This window comes from Maylandia zebra, linkage group LG4 (genome assembly GCF_041146795.1).
Source record: "Maylandia zebra isolate NMK-2024a linkage group LG4, Mzebra_GT3a, whole genome shotgun sequence".
In the NCBI taxonomy this organism is placed as follows: Eukaryota; Metazoa; Chordata; class Actinopteri; order Cichliformes; family Cichlidae; genus Maylandia; species Maylandia zebra.
The window spans coordinates 28,402,094-28,425,172 of record NC_135170.1 but is presented as its reverse complement, the minus strand read 5'-3'; the positions used below and the strand labels follow the sequence as shown (position 1 = coordinate 28,425,172).

The following is a 23,079-nucleotide window of genomic DNA, read 5'->3' as shown; positions in this document are numbered from 1 at the left end:
TGCTCATGACTTACACAGCACACTGGAACGTCCATCATGTCCAGCTGGTTTACAGGCTCAGAGAAGGGATACATCAGCCTGCCTTGTGTAGCCTGTCCACCTCAGCTAGAAGCCTAACCCTGTCACAGTGTTTCAGTGATCAAAATGTCATCATAACACTTCCATTGTGTGTGTGTGTGTGTGTGTGTGTGTGTGTGTGTGTGTGTGTGTGTGTGTGTGTGTGTGTGTGTGTGTGTGTGTGTGTTTAAGATATATAAATATAATATAAAATGTTCTTCAGAGAAGTAAAACATTGGAAGGGGGAAAAGTAAATGCTGTTTTCGGCAGTCATGCTGTCGATAACGGTGCAGATGGTAAGAATTATGTTCCCCAGTAGACACTAAATCCAGCACAGAACATTTTTAATTATCTACTTTTAGCTTTATAGAGCCACTTCACAAGATTTAACTTCCAACTTGACATGACTAGCGACAGGCGATCCTTTAAAGAAGATTTTGTACAGATATTTGATTTCCTACTTTATATCTGAAGCAAGATATTGGTCTAAAAATATTCAACATGAGAAGGCCGTATGGAAGGACCTCAAACTCACTGTGAAATTTGCTGGTGGAATATTAAAGGAGAACTAGGGTTACTAGGAGAAGGAGAACAGAAGTGTTTGGCTCATTTCCATCTCCATTTTTATTTTTCGCTACTAGTTCAGCTTCTGCATGATAAACATTTCAAAATAATCTTCATTCATCTTGTACTGGGAATTTGTGCAGCCGACTAGAAAGCACAGAAACCGTCTGAAACAAGCAGCTTTAAGCTCCTTTACCTTGTCTTTAAAGTTGTTTTCTTCTGATTAGCTGCACCTTGCAAATAAATGTAAACAGCTGGTGGGCGGGGCTCTTCTGTTCACAGCTTGTGCTGCCAAAGACACCTGCTTTCACTGACATGGGGAAAAAATAGCTTGAAACTGAGCATTTAGAGCAGTCTGAACTTTTGGGTTTTAGGGATTCTTTGCTGATCAGCTTAAATGAAACTTAGTTTATATAAACTCCTTCGTTTACATAGTTTTCACCTCAGACAGATATTTATTTTTATTGACCTATTATTCCACTTATAGAAGCTTTTTTTTCCACAAAAATAATTCAGGAATCAAACCGGTCCTAGCCTAGTTTTAATCCTATCAGAGGCCTTTAAGTACAGCCATCATCATGAACCCTACAGAATAACTATGAACTTAAACTAAGCGAATTCCAAACTTAAATGTAGCTATAACCACAGCAGTTACAAAAATATAACATTTTAAAATAAAATTAATATGTACAATATTCTCACTGTCATGTTTTCCTCTTCAGAATAGGTGATCCAAACACAGCAACAATATAAACAGCTTAATGTGCCAGAATGAAATCTCCCTTCCGCTTCACCCTTCCACCAGCAAACTCAAAATGCAGCAACACAAAATGCTGTCACGTTTTTAAAAACAATTATAAATAAATATTCTGGTACAATATATTCCAAAAACTGCTTTGATGATGACTTTTTTTCTGCTTTCCTGCAGAGCACTGCCTCTCTTTCACACCCACATCTGCAAATCTCTGTACAGGAGGAAGGCAACCCTGTTTAATTTAGTCAGCAGCAGGCTGTCAGAGTTTGAGAGTCAACAAATATGAGAAATTAACTCAGCTCTGTAATGTGTTCTACAGCATCATGGACCGCAGGTGTTAGAACCTGTGAAGGACGGTCAGATTAGGGATTGGCTTTTCACACAGGATTGTGGCTGCTCCTCTTTATCAGCCGATCAAAGCGTTCATACCAATACTTGCAAAGCTAGCTAACCATACAGGCACTTCAGAGACCATTTCATATCAAGGCCTTCTAACAGCAAATGTGCAATTGCAACCGTGGTGCATGGCTGCAATTTAACAAATGGAATTAAAAAGCCGCATGTCTCATATTGTAGGTAATGTAGATGTAATGCAGGGAGTGCAGTAGGAATGCTTCTAGGATTTTTTTTTAATTTTCATATAAAATCACTCTTTTATTTCGTTAGTGGTAGTTTTCAGGTGGAAACATCAGTGTTTTGCTGTGTGACTATATTTTTCAATAGGTCTAATTGAGCAAAAAGATACTGCACTTGACATAATGAGATAATTGCTGTCATGTGCATAATAACTATGCATAATAACTTTCTGTCTACTACATTTAAGAAAAATAATGCTAAAGATTGGGTCAAGCTGGTGTTTTGCCTCAGGGCTTGTATATTTCACTGAGCAGGAAGCTGTTCATATGCAGAGATGGAACTTGCTGAGCAAGTAGCTCCGAGGAGACAATGACCACCCTGTGCCACTGTTTTCTAATAAAGCGACAGCTGCGGTTTTAGTGTTGGCTCTGCAGCTGACCATATTGTAGAAAGAATTATCAAGGCACTTAGTCTAAAAATGATGCGCATTTTCATTTTCCAAGTTTCACACTCATGTTCTTAGAAGAAATTGTCAGTTGTCCCGAAGGAGTTTAAGGAAACCCAGTTTGTCCTGGCTGTCCTCTTTCCTTCTCTCCATCTCAGCTGTGCGAGCTCATCGACCCAGAAACCCTTCAGCACATTCTGTGGCACAATAGATCTGCCCTCGCTTCAGTGGAAACTGGCCATCTGAGGTTATTAGAGGAGGGGCTGGGGAGGAATGTCAATGACAGCGTGACTTGGATGCAGAAATATAAGACAACCTTAGAAGGCAGTGAACACAGGTTTTCTTACTGTACAAGAAAGACAAAAACATGTCACTGCAATCATGTAAACGCTTCATTTGCATTTACAGTATGCGTACTAATGCAGAAACCTACATATGCCTCATTGCAACCTTCAAAGCAATACCCAAAGGCACTATACATTCAGAGCTATTAGAGCAGAAAGTTGGAACCTCGAGGTCCAAGGATAACAGGTAAGAGGTAAGGTCTAGAGATTAATGTCTGCAGTAATGAATATCACTTTTCTTCATCTGCCATGAACCTCCAATACATAGTGAACCAATTCTACAATAAGCATTTATCATTAAACCATTTTAAACATTGCACAAATCCAGCAGTGCTACTGGTGCTAAAAGACTCTTCCTGAGGGAACAATAAAGAACAATGCCCGCTGGAGAAAATGAGCCACATTTAGTGAGGCAAGTCACAAAGAACGATAATAAATCCCTGCCAAAATCTTGCACTGGACACAGAGCCTGAGAACACAGATCATTCCACTAAGAAACATCGCATACCACACTGTAAGTGATCACTGCCTTTCATCTCTCTTTAGTTTGTCAGCAAGAATATCCAAAAACGATCAGGTCAAATTTATGACACTTGGCAGAAAGGTCGAGCATGACCAAGGAAAAAGCTCATTAAAATTTGGTTTAGATCTGGGCAACATTTTATATATTCATCAAGATCGTCTAGTCAGAGACATAATATGCCAACATGCAGAAGAAACTGATTTAAAAACCAATTTGTCCCAACTGACAGTGGCCTGTTAAGTAACTCAGTGTGAGTGTAATGCTGCATGGTGAACTTCTGGTTAGCAGAGTTACCTCATAGCAAGAAGATCCAAGAGCAAAGTCTGTGTGAAGTTTGCATACTCTCCAGGTCCTTTGTTTTCCTCGCACGGTCCAAAGATGTGCATGGGAGGTTCACTGGTGATTCTAAATTGGCTGTCAGTGAATAGTTGTCTGCCTCTCTGTGTTAGCCCCGTGATAAACTGGCGACCTGTTAGGGATATGCCTGGAAGAAAATGGGTGGATTTTAATGTATGTTTCATATTGACCTTTTCAATCTCACTGTGCTTTTTATAACTCCTTGCTTGATGGTTGTGTGATTTCTGCTGTGCAAAAATGCCAACAAAGGCCAGAGATCAACCTTTACTATGAAAAGACTCATTTTTGAGATATTTTTGCCCAGAAAAACAAAACAAAACATCAGTATGGATTTGCAAAACATATTTGGCCTTTTTAATTATTTTCGCACACCTGGTTAATTGCAATTTATAATATATCGGCATTTGCAGTGGGCTTTATGTTATTGTTATTTAGCTACTACTCAGATCCTGATCTTGTGGTCAACCTTGCAGAAGTGGCACCATGGGAGGATGCAGTGGGGGAAGCATACAAACACAAAAGGCTAAAATAGACAGACCAAGGCAAGGCAGAAAAACGTGGCTGGTGTACCGAGGTGTTCCCTGTACAGTAGATGTGGAATGCAGAGCATTTTTGGCCACATTAACAACAAGGCTCCCGAAGAGAATCAGGGTTTTTGAATAGCCCTTCTGAAAAGCCATCAAGTCACTATGGGAAATTGCTCATGACTTACAGATTGAGCAAAGCAGCAATCTGCTTTAGAAGAAGAGGAAAAGCTCCAACTGGACTGGAAGACATCTGACACGCAGGGATAAAAGCCTAGGGGGACACACCTGGGACACCAGATATTGTTGCTGAAACACCTTCCACAATTCGTAACACAAGACATCGATGCCAATTATCCTCAGAGATTCTGATATCAACTCCTATGAGCTTAATTAAAAAGGCTTTCTCTGAAATAGAGTAAAGCTATGCAGGGCACCTTGAGTCCCAACTGTGGTTGTGCAAATAATTCAAATCCCTTAAAATTTAACAAAAAAATAATTTTCATCAACCGAATTGTGTGAAAGACCACAGATAATTATGTCTTTAAGGTGGCACACACTGTCACTCTACAGTACAAATCAAGGGTTGAATAATTTAGGGAAGAAAACTTTTAGGGAAACATTCAGCTAAATAAATAAATCACAAAAACTATAAACAGTAGCAAAATACTAAGTCTTGTGCTTGTCAGGATTTGCATGATAAGGTCCCAATTGAAGACTCAGGAGACAAGCAGGATTAAACAAAAACTGATCCACAAAGGAAAAGATTAAGTCCAAAAAGCAAAGACACAGAAAATCCTCAAGGACACAGAGAGAATCGCACAAGTGACCAAAGAGACAAAGCAATGACAGGACTACATATAGACACAGAAACAGCTGTACACACAAAACCCAGGCTAACCAGGGGAATGAGTCACTGCTGTGGAACAGGTGAAACTAATTAGAATAATGCACAGGGGAAATAAAAACACATGCAGAACACAGGAGTACCAAAATAATGGAACTAGAGGAACTCAGAGACTAGAACTTAACAGAATGAATTACACTAAAGGACCACATAGAGGGAACAGATAAGCTAATAACAGAGAATAAACACAGTGGCTCTGAATAGAACTCTAGAGAAAAATCATGAAACCAAACTTTCACAAGAAACAACAACAAGAAACCAAAAACCCCGAAGAAAGGATAGAAATCAAACACCAAGCCCTAAATTTCAAAAGCCAATAAAACACTCGGATCACAAAAGCCATTAAGTTCATGGAGACAATATTTTTGGAGCTCGTGAAATATTGGTTACAGTAAGAGACTCATATTACATTCATAGCTAGCTAGATAGCAAGATAGATTTTATCGGGCTTACTGATTCATCTCAGTTCACTTGGAGCAAAAACAAACATTAAATAAAAGTAACTTTATTTTATTTTGACAAGTGTTTTGTCTTTATTGTGAACTCGAGGTGTTGTGTTTTTGAAATTAATTTATTAACCTCACAGTTATCCAACTAGCTTTGCTAACCCATCATTGTGCAATATGCTTGAGCAAAACACTTACCTTCGGCCACAAATACTCGGTTAGGCATTAAAGCTGGGAGCTGAAGCCAGGGATAATCTGGGAACTGAGACAAGGAGCCCAGCAGTCCTGTAACAAGTGTTACTTAATGTGTTAAACAACACAGTTGCTCAAACCAGGGGTGTCAAGCATAAGGCTAGGGGGCAAGAATCGGCCGCAAAGACCTCAATCCGGCCGCTGGATGGTTTTGCAAAATGTGAAAGAGAGCATAAAGTTTTAGAATTTTGAACTGTATTTTAACAGGTTTTACAGCTTTTCGGACCCATACAAACCTCCCTTGTCGCCATTCACAATACACCAAAGTAATTCAATTACAGATTTCTGTAATTTTATACATCACTTCTTACAATCTAAGCCTAAAGAGTCATGTGGACATATACTACAGCAGCATTTCTTTATCATGTAGAAAAACTAAGACACAAAGTTGAAATTGCTCTTATTTTATGTTGTATTAAGATATCTCATTACATGTGCAGTTAAATATTTACACTGACAGAAATTTCATCAGTGCATCCCACATTATAAAGTGGGCTGTATGTGGCTTATGACATAAAATGAGTAAGCTGAACATCTAATCTAAAGGGGTGCGTTGAATTTATGTTATGCTGTGTAGGACAATAACTGTTATAGCCTACATTTACCTAAGTCCTAGAGTTACAGAGGTACCTTAGCGCTTTAAGCTGAAGCATCAAATCACACTTAATATTATGATTTACTTTACTGCACCCTTAAACGTATTTTTGGAGTGGTACACTGAATAATTTAACTGGACTGTGATGTAAACAAATCAGAAATAATGCATTATTAAATAGTAAACCAGTGGTTCCCAAACTTTCATGTGACCACTTAAAATCAGCAGTATCCTAGTACATCTCATTGCGCTCTAAGTTCAAATAGAGATTCAATTTCTCTCAAAAGATGTTTTTCGAAAATCTTTTCTAAGCTATATTAAATAACTACTTGAGTTTCAAGCAAAAGATTAGAGAATTTTTAAAAAAGAAAGAAAAGCGGTTGCTTGATATTCTTTCTTTCCTACCACATGAGTCATCTGAAAACCCCTTTGATCAACTATGACCCTTTGAAGACAGCCAGATCTCCACATTTTACTGACTATATTTTTGTACTTTTACCAAAATCTGATTATGATCAAGGACTTTTATAATAACAGAGTGTTTTTTTCTCTTTCATTGTTGACACCTCCACATTTGGCAGAAAGAGCCTCTTGAGCTGGATCAGCATGACTGCTCATATATGAAAACCTCAACGAGAGGAATGAAAACAAAGAAATATCATGAACACGTGTCAGAAATCTATCTGTTTATTCTAATTCAGTTTGTCTATATGAAATACTTTGTTCACGTTAAATAAGCTTCATCGTGCTCTTTACCAATGTGAAAATGTTCTTGCCCTCAGTGTTAATCCACTGCCAATCAAGTGGACCAGCTCTGTGTTTCCATGGCGATATGAAAGTCTAGAGATGACTAGTCTTTTAGAAAGGTGTAGTCGCTGGTGAACTCTGTTTTCTTTGGCGAGTGTGACTGTGTGGGAGGATGGTCAGGATTCAAAATACCAGCCTTATGTGCAGGCACACTGCTGAGCACCTTCTGTGACTTCTGCACACCAGCAGAACGCAAGGGACCCTTAACGTTACACATGCATACGTCTATGGTGGAAAAGACTACATAGAAATGCAAGTTCAAGTATTATATGTACTCGAAGCATACAACCTTTTTAACCTTAAACAGACGCGTACTTTTCCTTGCCTTTGTGATTCATTATCAGGTGTCTCTCGATTGCTCCTCATTTGTGCAGCTGATCGATGAAAAATAATGGTGCAGTCCTTCTCTCCCTTGGGATGGAGGTCATCAGTGGTCAAAGAAGTAGATCTTGTACTCGGGTGTATGGATGATTACAGTGTAAATTTACTTGATTGAACATGAAGCTCTTTAACATTTAAGAGAAAAAAAACAAAACAACGAAATGCACTGAAAGCACTGAATCTGCAGAGAAATAAACTGTGACGGATCCATTATGAGATTGTTAATATTGATGCATCTTCCCTTATTCAGCACTTTGCTGCTTTTTTTGCTTCTTTTTTTTTTAAATTTATAGATGTAGCAGTTTCTAACTCCCATGCGTCAGAGGATAAAACAGAGGAGCAGCAAGATGATTAATGTGATAGGAAAGAAGGAAAAATAAAGTCCTCCTGTACAAATGTGTAAGCAGCATTATTTGGACTTATCTCTCAATTTTTTATGAAATAAGAAAGAGGTTAGCCCTGCATCAGACTGGCAGCTAGTCCAGGGTGTACCCCACCTCTCGCCCTGTGGTAGCTGAGATAGGCTCCAGCACCCCTAATAAGCATCAATAAAAGAGAATGTTGGATGGAAGAAACAGATTCTCGTCTGAATCTTGGTTTGAGAAGGTTGGAGGAACCTGTTTTTTTGGTTGGTTATTTCATTAAAAAAATGTCAGTGCCTCCCACCTGACGCCCTCAGAATAAGCTGTTTTGTTTTGTTTTTTAATTTAATTTAATTTACAGCAACTTCAGTATATTTAATGAAGGCATGAACAGATGGAGTCAGAGCAAGAAGATCCTGTTATCAAAACGGAAGTGAAAAATAGACCTTTCACATGCTTTTACTTTTTTTGACCAACCATCTGTCCCACATGGTTGTACTGCATGACTCTTGAGAGTTTACACAAACTGCACTTTTCCAAGTTTTTACCAGTCAATCAAAAAAACAAAACAAACACACAACAACAACAACAAAAATATCAATAGGTAAACTCGATATAACATTCATACCATTCCTTGTTTCTGTTACTCTACTTTAAATCGATGGGGGTTTGCTTTTGAGATTATGACATAATACATGATATTTAGCTTCAAAGTTAGTTATACTTAAACAAAATAGTACTAAGAAAACGTATGTGCGTTAAATGGTTTTTGTTGTCAGTTTAACGGAGCTTAAATCGATTTTTCATCTAGCCAAATGTCATGTGGCTATCTCCTGTACGTATGAAGTTATGATGGGTCAAAAATGCTGGAAAATATACGTAAAATTTGTGTACTTTGTGTGGAAGAAAACTGACGAATGGATGGAATGACAACAATGACAAATAATTCAATAAAGAGTTTTAGATTTTTCTCCATAATGAGACACAAAAATATAAAATAGCGTTAAAATGGAAACATGTGTGAAGTATAAAATCCTGCTTCTGTGCAGTTCTTGATTAGATACACTTTTTTACAGCAGGAGGTCAGAGAGAAGTAACAATGTTAGCACAAAGAGGCACGCTGAAAAGTGGACGTCATGCTGGGGTGAACCAAGAGTTAATGTGCTGTGAAACTACAGAGTGTGATGTCACACTTCAAGGTGAGATTTAGTGGATCCACAGTGAGTGCCTACCAAAGGTCAAGTGCAGCTCGATGTGAGTGAGAGGGGCAGAGTGTGAATCTACATATCTTGTAGAAATTACTTCAGGTCATTTCAGCTTTATTTGATAGTCAGAGTGTGGGAGAGACTCTGATAGACTATGGCAGACGAGATGATAATGATCTCAGCTCAGTCTCAGTTACAGAGAAGGACCTCAGAATATAAAAATAACCAGATCTAGTCATTGAACATCTTGCAATTCTAAGATAAAGGGCAACAGCAGTTAATACGAGTTGACAAATAGTGCCTCTATGAAGCCGTGATCACGGATCGCCCTTTATGTTCTAAATGAAAACCTGGATCACAGTCCGTGTCTGGTCTCCCGCGCTCCTTTTCCCGTGTTTCTCAGCTGCTCTCTATAAGGTGCTGTTTCCAAGGTAACAACTCTATGGAGAATTGGCCACCTGAATTTCAGATGGAGTGGAAAAGGAGGGTGAACAGTGGTCTGCTGGCTCTCCGACTGTAAGGAATACATCCTCGTCTTCACTGGTGCTGTCTGTCCTGCAGTGAACATTGGTCTTCATTATGCCATACTCAGCAAGCTGAAATTAAGCCTGTGACAGTTTGGCGTGTTTAAAAATAATTTCTGTTATTGTCAGAATATGTGATTAATGTCTGATCTGGGTAGGTGGGTCATTAGTTTCCCTCATATGCATGTAATTGACATGTGTCAATTACATGCATTAGTGTGGTTAGTTAGGTTTTAGTGTGTTTTTTTACACTCATATTTGTATTCATAAAAAATAGAAATATTAAAAAAAAATTAAATAACAAAGGTCTAATTTCCATACCATAAAGATATTTATATCATTCCAGCAGGAGCATGAATCATACTGCCCTGAATACTTTTTCCTCCTTTGTTTTTGAAGTAACTAACAGGAGCTTTAACAGGTTAGTGATATGGTGTTGTAAGTGTGCCCTCCAGCGTTGATATCAAGGAACTGCAAGACTACGTTTCAATTTAATCTTGAAAATTGTGCACTAACCAGTTTATTAGGTACTCCTTGCTAGTCCAAGGATGGACCCCTGTTTATTTTTTAACCTTCAGAACTACCTTAATTCTTCATGGAATAGATTCAACACGTCTCCTGAAATGTTTCTAAGAGATTTTTGTCCATACTGACACGAGAGCATCTGTGATGCAAATATGCCTTTTTCACCACGCCCCAAAGATTTGGTTGGATTGAGATCTGGTGACTGTGGAGGCCATCTGCGGACACTGGCATCGTCATGGTCAAGGAGCCAGTTTGATATGATAGGACAGTGTGGTCAACAATTTTCATCATACACCGCTGTGCCACCAGTAGTCTAAACCATTGATTCAAGGCAGCATGGATCATTGCTTTCATGTTGTTTGCACCAAATTCTGACCCTACCATCTGAACATTGGTAGAGTGAGGCTACTTAGCATTTGTGTTAACGAGCAGTTGACACACCTAATTAAAATGTGACTCAAAAAGAATTACAGTTCTTGACATCACCATGAATAGAAATGATTAAGGCCATAAATATTTCAGCAACAAGCTATTATAACCCAAACTATGCCTGCGATTTTGACTAAAGTTCATATTGTGCTGACCCTCAGAATTATGTCAACTAGGTTATTTAATCAGTTTTTAATGCAATATTAAATGTGACATTGCAGCTTTTGAAGAATTTAATCACACCGACTTGATTTGTAAAAAAAAAAAAAAAAAAAAAAAAAAAGTCAAGAAGAAAGACTTACAATAGAGATCTCTTTATTATAGTGCATTTATCAGACGTTACAAGATGGGTTTAAAAAAAAAAAAGCATAAAAGGTAATTAAGAAATACATATGCACGTACCATGTAATTTTCACAGAAACGAAAATTAAAGCTTCACATCTGAACAAGAGCAGGTGGATGACATTAAAATACATTTTCTTACAGGTTTTTTTTTATATATATATATATATATACACACGCACACACACACATCTGTATTTCTTGCTGTTTAGTAAATGATACATAGGATGAAGAAAGCTCAAAGGTTAGTCATTCATTTAAGCAAACTTTATTTAAAAAAAAAAAAAAGGAGTCCAGTTTTAGAAAAACAAAAAGGGAACATTAATTTTCCCTTTTGAGGTCAGTAGGTATGACCTTAGAGTTGTCTTAACTCAGTAAGGAATGTGGGGGTGATTGGTTTCTTTCTAAATGTGGGATCCTTTAGAATTAGTGGGTGTAAGGGGAAAAGATGATGTCACTGGTTGAACTGCTGTAACAGTGTTACTGGGACACTTCAGCTGTCTGCTGGTATGAGCAATTGGGAGCGTATTTGTGTACGGGTTCTCTGTAACAGCTGAGAGATAAACTGCCGTCTTCGCACAGTCCTGTGTTGTGCAAGCTGATGAGGTTGTGCAAATGGCCCGATGTGACGTAAATGACACCAAGAGAAGCACCTCAGCTACATGCAGAGAAAACACTGAAGCATTAAGAAAGCATTTACAGAACTGACTGATACACTTGTCGTACAAATGTACCGTCTGTCACAGTGCTGACAATGTGGTCTAGAGCATATGCGCGTCCCCTCTGGTGACCTCGTGCTGAACCAAACACAATGAACCCTTCCTGAAACCAACCAACTGGTCCCGAGAGCAACAAAATAAAAACCCACACCAGGCCATGCGTGGATAAAGACTAACAAAAGAAAATATAATAGAAAAGAGACCCTAAACCAAGGAGCTACATACAAGAGAAAATAAATCTACCAGTAAATAAAAAGCCAGAGTGGGAGCAACTCTAAAAAAGGCCTTGTTGTTCCAATGAGTGGGGAGTGTATGAAACCCACACACATCCACCAATGACCTAGTAGCTACAACACTCTCCTCCACACATGTAAACATGCAACATTTATTGCCTTTTGTAGACCCAGTGATGATGCTTCTTCTAATCCTCTGCAAAAAAAACTTAAGACCCCATGAAAAGACAGACGCAATAACAGATAACTATCAGAAGCAAAATGATGTGACCTGAATTTTGTAAAATCTAAGGAAGTTAATGTGGAAGATTCACAGACACACCGACTCCGATTACAATCTGATTATCAACAGGATCTACACGTTTATGGAATTAAAAGATTTTTTTAATGTAACTTTATCCAGTCCCTAAAAATGTCAAAATGCATAATTTTCAAAAGAACATGAACTATTCCAGGATGTAACACATTATACTTTATTTTACCAAAAATGACACTAGTTACATAGCACAGTGCATCTTGCAAGGTTGAGAGGAGAAAAAAAACAGTTGTGAAAATGGTCTTAATTCTAATATGACAGGCTGATGTAAAAACCTAATTGTTGTTACCTTTTGGTTTTTGTGATTCTAAACATTCTTGACAGATGACCCACAGCAATAATGTTGTGTTGTTCTCTGTTTTGTGGGAACCAGTGCCTCTGGATGTGCTGACACTGGAGGAATGAGATGTCTTGAGAGCTAACTGTGTTCAAGGCACAGCAGGGCTGCTCCGACTTAGCTCACACGTACATGCACAGTCGTTCGTCCGTTCATCCAAAAATACTCAAACACACACATACAGTACAAATGCAGGGGAGCACTAGCCAAAAGGCCCGACGCTTCAGAAAAAATAGAGAGGGAAAAAAAAGAGGAGAGCGTGAGACCAGGACCAGTGCAATCTCCCAAAACACCGCACAGAGCTGGCAGTGATTGATCATTTTGCGTTCCTTAACTGGCTTGAAAGCCAGTCCAGACCCTCGTAGAGACCGTCTCCAGTAGTAGCACATGTGGCCTGGATATACCAGTTACGGTGACGCAGGGAGTGCAGGGCCAGTTTGTCTGTAAGCTCAGCTGCATTCATGGCGTTGGGCAGGTCCTACAGGTGCAGAAATTAACCGTTAATAACAAGCGTCCCCTGGATAGGTTACCTCGAATAATTTGCCTTTGCTTTTATTTTGAAGTAAAAAAAGGAGAGTTGAAACCACGAACTGTATCATTATTGACCTTACATTTCAAAAATGTATAAGATGTTTACATCTTATATATTTTTTGCAAGTAGTTGTGAGGTAATGCAGCCAGATGTGTAGTTTTTACCTTCGAGTGATTTTAAATTAAGATGTATTCAAATAAATACAATAACCTTCACCTGATACAAGTACAACTGTAATTTCTAGTAATGAATTCTGAATATCCTGCACAGTTTCATCTGAAAGGGGGTTAAATATGGTGACTTCTTTGACTTCTCAAACACAAATTCACCTGTTTATTTGCAAACACGAGCAACACGGCATCTCTCAGCTCATCCTCAGCCAGCATTCGCATCAGCTCCTCCTTCGCCTCACCCACTCGCTCTCTGTCATTACTGTCCACTACAAAGATGAGGCCTGAAAGTAAAGTAAAAAGGGTCAGTTTTGAGGGCAACCATGAACTAATTCTTATACACCAAAATGGAAAAGATATAAGTTATCTCACCTTGTGTGTTTTGGAAGTAATGCCTCCAAAGCGGCCTGATCTTGTCCTGACCGCCGACATCCCACACTGTAAAACTGATGTTTTTGTATTCTACCGTCTCAACGTTAAAACCTAAAGTGAGAGATGGAAGGTTTAAACAAGTTTCAACCGTGTGTTGCCTTTTTTTTCTTTTTTTAATGCCAAAATTTCAATGTTTTGTATCAAGCAATGAAATTCTCATTACAATGTGGGGGATGACTCACCAATGGTAGGGATTGTGGTAACAATTTCTCCCAGTTTGAGCTTGTACAAGATGGTGGTCTTTCCAGCAGCATCCAGTCCTACCATCAGGATCCTCATCTCCTTCTTTCCAAACAATTTACTAAAAAGGCTAGCAAAATTTCCCATCTTGTCTCACCTGCAGGAGGAGAAACTGTCAGTTTGCAAGGTCTCTGATAATGTGATACCAAACTAAAAGCAATTTCACAAACACAGCTGAAGTGCTGACATCAGAAGTAGGAATGTGCGAAACTAGTCAATTAACCGTTGCTGCTGTCAGTCGTGCCAGACGTTCTAGTCATTTAATCCAATTATTAAACGTTTCCACTGACGCCAAATGCTGGTAAATTGTTGCGCAACGTTATGCAACCATCTGCCACAAGATGGACCATCGTTGATCAGAAACACCATGAATCTGTTAGTCTAGGCAGAGTCTTTTTGTTAATTCTTTTTAATAATTATTGTTGGTTATTTTAAAAGTGAAAGAATAAGATTGTGGATAAACGCGGAAGAAACGTGCAACATTTGGAAACCATGATATAAAGTGCTGCACAGTTAAGTGGCTCGATTCCCTACTGAAGAATGCGATTAATGGTTTCAAATGCTTTTGTTTCGAGAGTTTTTGGCATTGTCCTATAAACGGTTCTCAAATTAATTTGATATCCAAGTTTTTCTTGTTTTAAATTAGTCATTTAGTCAAACTGATTTCCCCTTGTTAAGTGAACTTAGAAATTAGTCGCCACAAACAAACCTAATCAGAGGGTGATGTTAAGTTTCTACATTTTGAGCCCCTTTGAGGACATTCGCTACCACTGCTATGCAGACGACATCCAGATATATGTGTCTTTTAAACCTGAAGATGTTTCTAAGCTGCAGATTCTAAATGTGTGCTTAGAATCCATCTAAGGTTGGATGGCTGACAACTTCCTCCAACTTAATGAAGAAAAGACTGAAGTCCTTGTATGTGCTCCAGACAGACATGTACCTAACATAATGAATGCTCTTGGTCCTCTTTCAACATTTGTGAAATCATCTATCAGGAACCTAGGAGTAACCTTTGGTTCTGCTATTACCCTGAATGTCCACGTCAAATCTCTGGTTCGGTCATGCTTCTATCATTTAAGAAACATTTCTAAACTGAGCCCTATAGTATCTCATACTGAACTGGAGATTGTTATTCGTGCATTCATTTCATCACGATTGGACTACTGTAATTCACTGTTTACATGTCTAAACAAAAACTCCCTGAAGCGTCTGCAGATTGTCCAAAATGCTGCAGCAAGGCTTCTGACAAAAACATCTAAGTACTAGGGGTGCAACGATATTCGTATCGATATTGAATCGTTTGATACAGTGCTTTCGGTTCGGTACGCATATGTATCGAACAATACAACATTTGTAATTTATTTTATCAATTTTCCTTCTGACGATGCTGTCTGTGTTGAGCGCTCAGTGAATCTGTGTTCGACTACTCCGCCTAGGCTGCACTGTCCAGCGCAGATCCACTGAGCGCTCAACACAGTCAGAAGGAAGAGCGCAGGTCAAGCTAGCGAGACAGAAGTTAAGCTCTCCTTGCAACAGGCAAATTGAACCTCATTCAGATCTGGCGTTTGGAATTATTTTGGTTTTCATGTGACGTATGACCCTGAAGGTAAGCGAGTCATGGACTAAAGTAAAACAGTATGTTGGATGTGCCATGCAATGCTCAATTACATGGGTGGGAGCTAGCGTGTTAGCGCAGTTAGCTCGTTAACGTGTTGGCCGTCTAGCCCCATGCACGGAGCGATCGGCGGTAGCTCGTTAACGGAGATTTGCCGTGTTGTGGCGTTAAGGTCATTTCAACGAGATTAACCTGAAAGCACTAGTGGGAACACAACGAATATGACTGCACATTTACGCCGACATCATCCTAGTGCAAAGACAAAAACAACAAGCATGCATGCTACAAACTTTACCCGAGTCATTTAGACAGCTGTTAGCACATGATTCTCCTTATGCTGCTGAGAATATAGCCCAGAAGAAGCGGATAGTATAGCTTTTATTTTGGAAAGAGACATTTCTCTGTAATAAACTCTCTTTTCCAAAGATGAGTGATTCCTCAATCAGATACAGGGCTTGCAATATCGCTAGCCCGACGTCCCGGAGCTAGCGATTTTTTCAGTCGGGCTACCAAAATTCTATCTCTTCCCTGTCCGTCGGGCTATTGTAGGAAAAATATATGTCAATGCTTTTGCATTCTTTCAGAAATGTAGCTGGGTAATTATGTCATTGGCATCGGTGAGCCACTGTCAATATGTGACATATTGAAGTCGCGTTTGAATTTGCGCTTGTTTTTTTGCTTTCACTTTGCAATCGTGCGAACTGTGTATAGAGAGCGACAGCACTGATCTGTGAGTGATGATAATTTGTGCACCAATTCCTCTGACATAGTCTTATTAATCGTTAGCTTACTATGCAAACATGACAAGTGAAATCTCCCGCAGCTTAAACATGTGAGAGGTTGATCGTGCAGAGAATCGCTGAGCTTATGTGAGTGCATGTGTAAAAGCATTTCAGTTCTGCTGAGCCAAATAAGACAGGTCAGGGTGAAGAAGTGACAGCCAAAGAAAAGCTTACCACAAAACGGAGAAGTTATGACAAATCAGACTATAAGGCAAAAAGAAAGTGCAGCTTTATGGTTTCATGGACAAAAGAATTTCTGTGGCTGCAATATGATGAGCTAAATAACCAGGGCTGCACATAAGTGGTCCGCAGGTGCGCATTCGCTGTCAAAATAAAAAACACGCACAAGGGTTAGGGTTAAATTTAAAAACTGTACTTTTGAGTTAAAATATATATTTATAATTTTAATAAATGACAAATTAAAAATGCATGAACATTTTTTTGTATCGAAAAAATATCGAACCGTGACACCAAAGTATCGAACCGAACCGAACCGTGAATTTTGTGTATCGTTGCACCCCTACTAAGTACTCTCATGTAACATCGTTGCTTATACCGTTGAATTAAGAGTCCATTTTAAGATACTGGTTCTGACATTTAAAGCTCTTCAAGGACAAGCACCAGCCTACATCATTGAACTTTTACAGCCCTATGTCCCCAGTAGATCCCTGAGATCTTGTTTTATACCTTGTGAAGCACTGTGATCTTTTTATCTAGAAATGTGCTATATAAATAAAATTTTACTTGCTTACAAGAATCTCATGCAGGAAAGTGTCATTATTATTGTTCCCTATATTCCTTATTGTGTCAGTGTTAATGACCGTAAAAAGCACTTCTGTAACATCCTCCTGGCCCTAAAATGAAACAATATTTGCCCTTCAAGTAAACGGCTGCTGCAAACACACCTCCCAAGTTAAACAGAGGCCGTAGTGGCAGTGCTGCTTGTCCTGGGTATCCAACAAGCTTGTGGCTAAGGTAAACAAGAACCAGTACAAAGCATTACACTTAATAAGCTGACAGAGGTTGTCTTAATAACAAAGGAGTAATTGGTTAACTACTTAGAAAAGACGGAAGAGATTTCATTTAGCTAATATAGTTTAGTGAAATGTCGCACAGCACATTTTTAACCTAGTTAGATGACCTGATCAGATGAACTACTGAGGTGAGGTTTCACTACATACAGATGAAGAGGGAAAACATTTTTATTTTAATCCTTTTGAAATGCCAGAAATTCTGCTTTTTCTCATAAATTGTGGTCTCATCTTCAAAGTCTGAGGCACAGGTGTAAGCACATAGATTTGATACTGTTTGAAAAATAATATGTCATCGAAACATTAACCTGTAAACTTACTCTTTACCCAAACCATACAGGAAACCATACACCCTTACTAGATATTGTTTTCATAAAGTAAATTTGCAGCTTAAATAATTTTTTACCAAAAATTTCTTTTATTCCTCATAAACCCTGCTTCTTGATTTAGGGCTTTTACAAAACGTTTCATGACGACTATGAGACAGAACAAACCAACTTGTGCTGCTCAGCAGTTTATTTGGTGTAAACTTGGATGAGATCCATTTTTATACCTTTTTTTAAATACCATTTTTATACCTTTAATAGGGATAAATGATATATACTGGATAAGGGTATGTATAGGATTAATCACCTAAAAAATTAAAGGTCACTTTAATAGCTGGGAGAAGAAATACAAGAGTTGCAAGAAGCCAAAATGTTCTTAACCAGCAGGGTGGAAAGTTGTACGGATCACACCTGTTCTAATCAGTGCAGTTTAGTGTTAAATTCTAGTATTTCTAGTCAGTAAAATTAAGTTTTTCCCTTGAAAAAAATAAAATACAATTTTTTAAAAAAGGGAGGCTTAAGTTGTTTTCACACAAACTACTGAAAAAGTCAGATCACGGTGAGACACTCCCCAAAGTTGTTATTTCTCACATGTAGCATAAAGCTGGAGCTTGTGAGCATCTGCTGTGTTCTCACTTTGGAAATGACACAGCCAAGAGCACTGTGTAGCGTCCAGCAGGCAGAACACAGGACGACCACTCAGTAGCTTTGAAAACACCAGGCTTAGGGCTGTGCACTCTATTTACATTTTTATGTGCTATAAAAAAAAAGGAAAAGGGAGAGATAAAAAAAGAAAAAAAAAGCTCTCATGTACCATGTGTTTACATTCCTAAGTATGCACAACAACAAGCCCAGACATATCTGAAAGCGAGAGACATGTGTCACTCACGGGTTATTGGCTAAAAAGGTGAACACTTACACCTTCTACAGCACCACTACTGCAGCACTGGCTTGACAGACTCTGTATGACAGGAAACAAACAGTGGATGAAACCTGCCAATAAGGTTACATGGTGGAAAAGCAGCGCTTTAACCAACTTGCTAAAAAGCTGTACCATACATATACAAATACATACAACATACAAATAAAAATAATGTTCAAATTCAACTGAAGAGTTACTTTAAAGTTAAGTTCCTTTTGTTACTGTGGAACTAGAGTGCTAAGCAATTATATTCCATTGAAAACACTACCATAGGTTTACTTCTGTTATTATATTTGACTCATGTTGTGTCACTAGATGTAATAAATTGCCATTACAGTTTTTCTTTAGAAAAGAAAGACAGTAAATGCCCATCATTGTCTTTACACTACTGCAAGCTGTAATCACAGCATACATGTGAGCATACAGCGCAAGTAAAACTTGAGTTATAATGTGGCCAGTGGCAACAGCTGGATTAATATGAGCACTTCCGTTTGGTCAAATGTACGCCGTTTGTTGACTGTAAGCGTGAACAGTATTTTGTAGTCATTTCACAGCTACAACATGTACTTGAGACCAGCAGCTCCTGCTGATCATCTGGCAAGAATGTGGTAAACCCAAGACGCGAATTTAACAGTGCCAAAAAAACTTCCTCAAAACGCCCACTGAATGCACACGATAAACACCGACTTTTTGCATGCCTGAGGCTTGATAAAAATAGCGGTAGTCTAAAAACAAGAAAACCCCCCAAAACAAAACACCAGAATCGAGTGTTACAAGCTCACCGCGACATTAATGCATCGGCCTCCAGCGTGAGGAAAAGAAAAGGACCGATTTAACAGAGAGATTTGGAATATGTGGATTTACTGCCAACTAAATTTACTGTTATCTTTTCAGCATTGAGCTCTGGGATGCATCCCACTCTCAGTTTCACAAACAGAAAGCATTAATTATGTTTAGAAAACCGATATTTAGGGACACTATAAAAAGTGATCGATTTCATCAACAAATTAAAGTGCTTTTTGAGATGAGCACTAAAATTTTAAATTTCAAAATATTAATATGCATGTTTGGGGAGAAAAATAATAATAAAAAAGGAAAGATAATAGGATCTCCTAAGCTATTATGAACTGAGAAAAACAAATATTAGAGGTAGAATAACATACTGGAATCAGCAAGCAGCCTTTCAGGAAACAAGACAGCTTTACGGTATCACATCAGAGGTCAATATTTGTCTTTTCTCTGTTATGTAACATTACAGTGTTAGCTAATCATTCAAAGACTGAAGGTTTTTTGAAGAGCTGAAAGACTGAAAAAAATATTAAAGATTAGTTTATTTAAAAATACTGTGGGAAAAAATATTAATTATTATCCTACAGTAAGTAATTATTGCTGAAAGAAAAATTAGCAATGGAACAGAATCTTATAAAAATAGATGAAAGTAACATTTTTTCCAGCTCTATATTAGGCCAGTTAATGCACACTCGAGTCTTGTAATGTTAATGAAATGAATAATTATGGACCTAAGGGAGTTCAGTATCAATTGATGCCTACTGTCAAAACCGTTTTCATACATCAACTCTAGACTTTGTGTTGAGACGCTGACTCATACCTGGTCACTTTTGGTAGTTTAAAGGTAGGTGTGGTTCTTGGGTTGAGCACATGATGCACATACACACCCCTGCAAGCAGCATTAATGTTAAAAGGCTGGTGACTTGTGCTTAATTTTATAACCGCAAAAAATGTCTGTGTTTACATGTAAACTCTGGGATAAAGTTACAAAGTGCAGAAGTGCACTTCACTTGGATTCTGCAAGAAAGTTTGATCCTCCCTCACAGAGGAGCACTGTCTATATGTGCTTTACTGGTTGCTTAGAAGGCAAGGTTTTCCATTTTTTAAAGCAGTGCATTACTTAAATACACCTTTTCAATCAATTAGTCATAAATAGCAGGAAATTTGACAAATTTCTGTTAAGTGATCGAAGACAGACTCATCACCATTACTACAAGTGGACTAACCATGCTCTTGAGCTTACTCAAACCCACACAGGGTCATTATGAGCCAGGAAAAGACAGCTAACGGGGTATTAAAAGTCACCAAGTCTAGTGACAAAGTTGCTTAGTAGCAAATTAGGCGAACTAAGGAGGGATGGTCACTGCTGGGTGGGAGAGTGACGTCACCACTTTAAAAAAAAGAGGAAAAAAAGATGAGTTTGAAAATTTCACAACTCACTCTATCCAAAATGGTCCAGTTACTGTGCTGTGACCTTTCCAAGAACCTCATGGGAAGCAGCAGTGCATTCAGCTTCCTATAAATCCTCAAACATCATGCTTTTGGTCCGAGGAATGAGGAAGTGATGTTCAGTAGGTGTAAAGCAGTTCTTTGAGTAAACAGGACTGACAGGATCACAGAGGTGAAGCGCCACCCATCCTTCCATTCAATGAAAGAGGTGCGACTGTTTCTGCGAAGTTTTTTGGGGTTTTTTGGGAACCTTTGGGTGACAAAAACTCTTAAAAGTGTCTTTAAACCACTGACTATTATTACTTAACTCTGTGTTTCAAACCTGTCCCTCAGTTTGGTCAGCCGCTCAACCCCCGTAAGACGAAACGTTTTGATTAACAAAAAATAAATAAACACAAATTTCAGTTTCAGTGCTCTGGTGCAATTTAAATGGCGCTGGTGGCAACTTTAAGCCACCAAGCAGTAGAAAAGAAATTCTTTTAATCTCCTTTAAGGTTTTATGGGTGAGTTGGAGCTGTGTGACGTTAACGCTAAGTGACAGCTCATTGACGCTAGCTTGCTAACTGTGCTATGGTCGAGAACCAGCGGAATAACGCGTAATATTAGCCATTTAGATCACAGTGAGCTCAAAAACGCCACCGCCTAATACAGTTATTGATTACTGTTTAATAAGGGTGTGTATCCAGCGGTCAAAAACTTCTTAAGTCAACACAATGGTGCTAAAGTTAAACTGCTAAGGAAACAGCTTATGAACTTTAAAGTATCCTGCTCAAAGCGTCTACAACTTCAAACCAACCGAGCTGCAGGACTTAAACATCAGCGGCCTTCTTCTGTGTTCAAATGAAATACATATTCATAAGGCTTAACTATATAGTATTTTTCAATGAAAAGAAAAATGTTACCTTCCCTGGCGCTTCTCGATGCTTCTACACCACCGATCCGGTTCAACAACAAAATGGCGTTTTCCGGCGACGTCGTGTTCTTCTTCGTCACCATTTTCTTCTTCGTGTGATTTGAAGCGGCTGAAAACATTAAAATCGAGGGTTTGCTTCACCAAATGGTGAGAAGGTGACATTACAAGCTTAGTGCAGGACTGCAAAAGTCTTCAGTATCTTAAAAAAACATAGTCTTCAGCAATAATCCTCCAGGCTTTCCGAGGTCTTTAAACTTTTTTTCCTTTGGACATTTGGCTGCCTTTCCACTCATTTTAAATAAATTTTAAATAATAAGTTATTTTGTGTAGCAAGGTTATATTAATAACCTAGCAAATAAATAATTTTGAACTATGTCTATAGGCACTTTGTTACTAGCAATCTGTTGCAAAAGCACATCTGTTACCACAATTCTAGGTGAATCTATAAAAAGTAACAAAGAAAACACATAAACAATCACTAACAAGGTGATTCCCAAAAGATTATTATCCAGAAATCTGACATAACCTGGGTTGATGTCCTTGAACGAATTTGATGAAACTAGACAAGTGGAGGACAGAAGAAGTAGTGGCTGGCTTGAAAAAAAAAACCCTATAAAGAAAAAACTATCTACGGCAGATGAAGAGTTTCTGAAAGTCATGTCCTTCAGAAAAAGAAAAAATCCTCCCAAAGACTGACACAGGACCTGAGAGATGGGATTGAGATGATCCTATAATTGATCCATCTAATTCAGGAAACAAAGACTCAGGTATGGCAAATCAGGCAACAGCTGGACTCAAGATTTATTGATTTATTTGAAGAGAAAAAAAATCAAATTAAACATTTTTGGTTCAAATCATAATTAGTACAGAGGAGTTCAGGAGAGGAGCATGTACAAAACATAGTGGAGACTCCACAATGATTTGGAGCTTCATTTTAGCCAGTGGCATTGGGAATCTTGTCAATATTGATTGAACTATAAATTCAGTATCACCAGATTCTAAACCAATACTATGGGGAGTGTCTGGTTGGCAACAGCTTCCCTTTTCAGCATGATGATTTCAGGCTGCATTGAAGAATAAAGGCAACCATCCCAAATATTGACTTTTCAGCTGGTCAGTATTGTGCAAATTCAGTTTTTCCCGTATAGACTGTATTCCTGTGTTTGCAGACATCACCTATTTTTCTCGCAAAATATAAAAAAATTAGGGTTTACTCAAGACTTTTGCTGTTGGCCTCTGGATGGATATATCCAATCATATAATTAATAAAAAATTGATAAAGTAATATTATTGAGTATTAAGCTATAATTTACAACATAATTTGACAGACTTTTCCATTAAAGGATGGGAC

General features: G+C 38.4%; 1 protein-coding gene and 1 long non-coding RNA gene across 2 annotated transcripts; both read right to left on the bottom strand.

Annotated features, from left to right (window-relative positions):
• Positions 1-1,074: 1,074 nt before the first annotated feature.
• LOC143418527 (uncharacterized) lies at positions 1,075-5,825 on the bottom strand. The gene is made up of 3 exons (XR_013098514.1): positions 5,696-5,825; positions 3,558-3,747; positions 1,075-2,659 (listed from the first exon to the last, which is right to left on the bottom strand). It is a non-coding gene; the product is annotated as an uncharacterized LOC143418527 (long non-coding RNA).
• A 5,050-nt stretch (positions 5,826-10,875) lies between these two features.
• On the bottom strand, positions 10,876-21,814 carry arf2a (ARF GTPase 2a). The gene is made up of 5 exons (XM_004552253.3): positions 21,718-21,814; positions 13,841-13,995; positions 13,599-13,709; positions 13,386-13,510; positions 10,876-13,002 (listed from the first exon to the last, which is right to left on the bottom strand). The coding sequence occupies exons 2-5, from the start codon at positions 13,983-13,985 to the stop codon at positions 12,841-12,843; spliced, it is 543 nt and encodes a 180-aa protein (XP_004552310.1). The 5' UTR covers positions 13,986-13,995; positions 21,718-21,814; the 3' UTR covers positions 10,876-12,840.
• Positions 21,815-23,079: the final 1,265 nt, after the last annotated feature.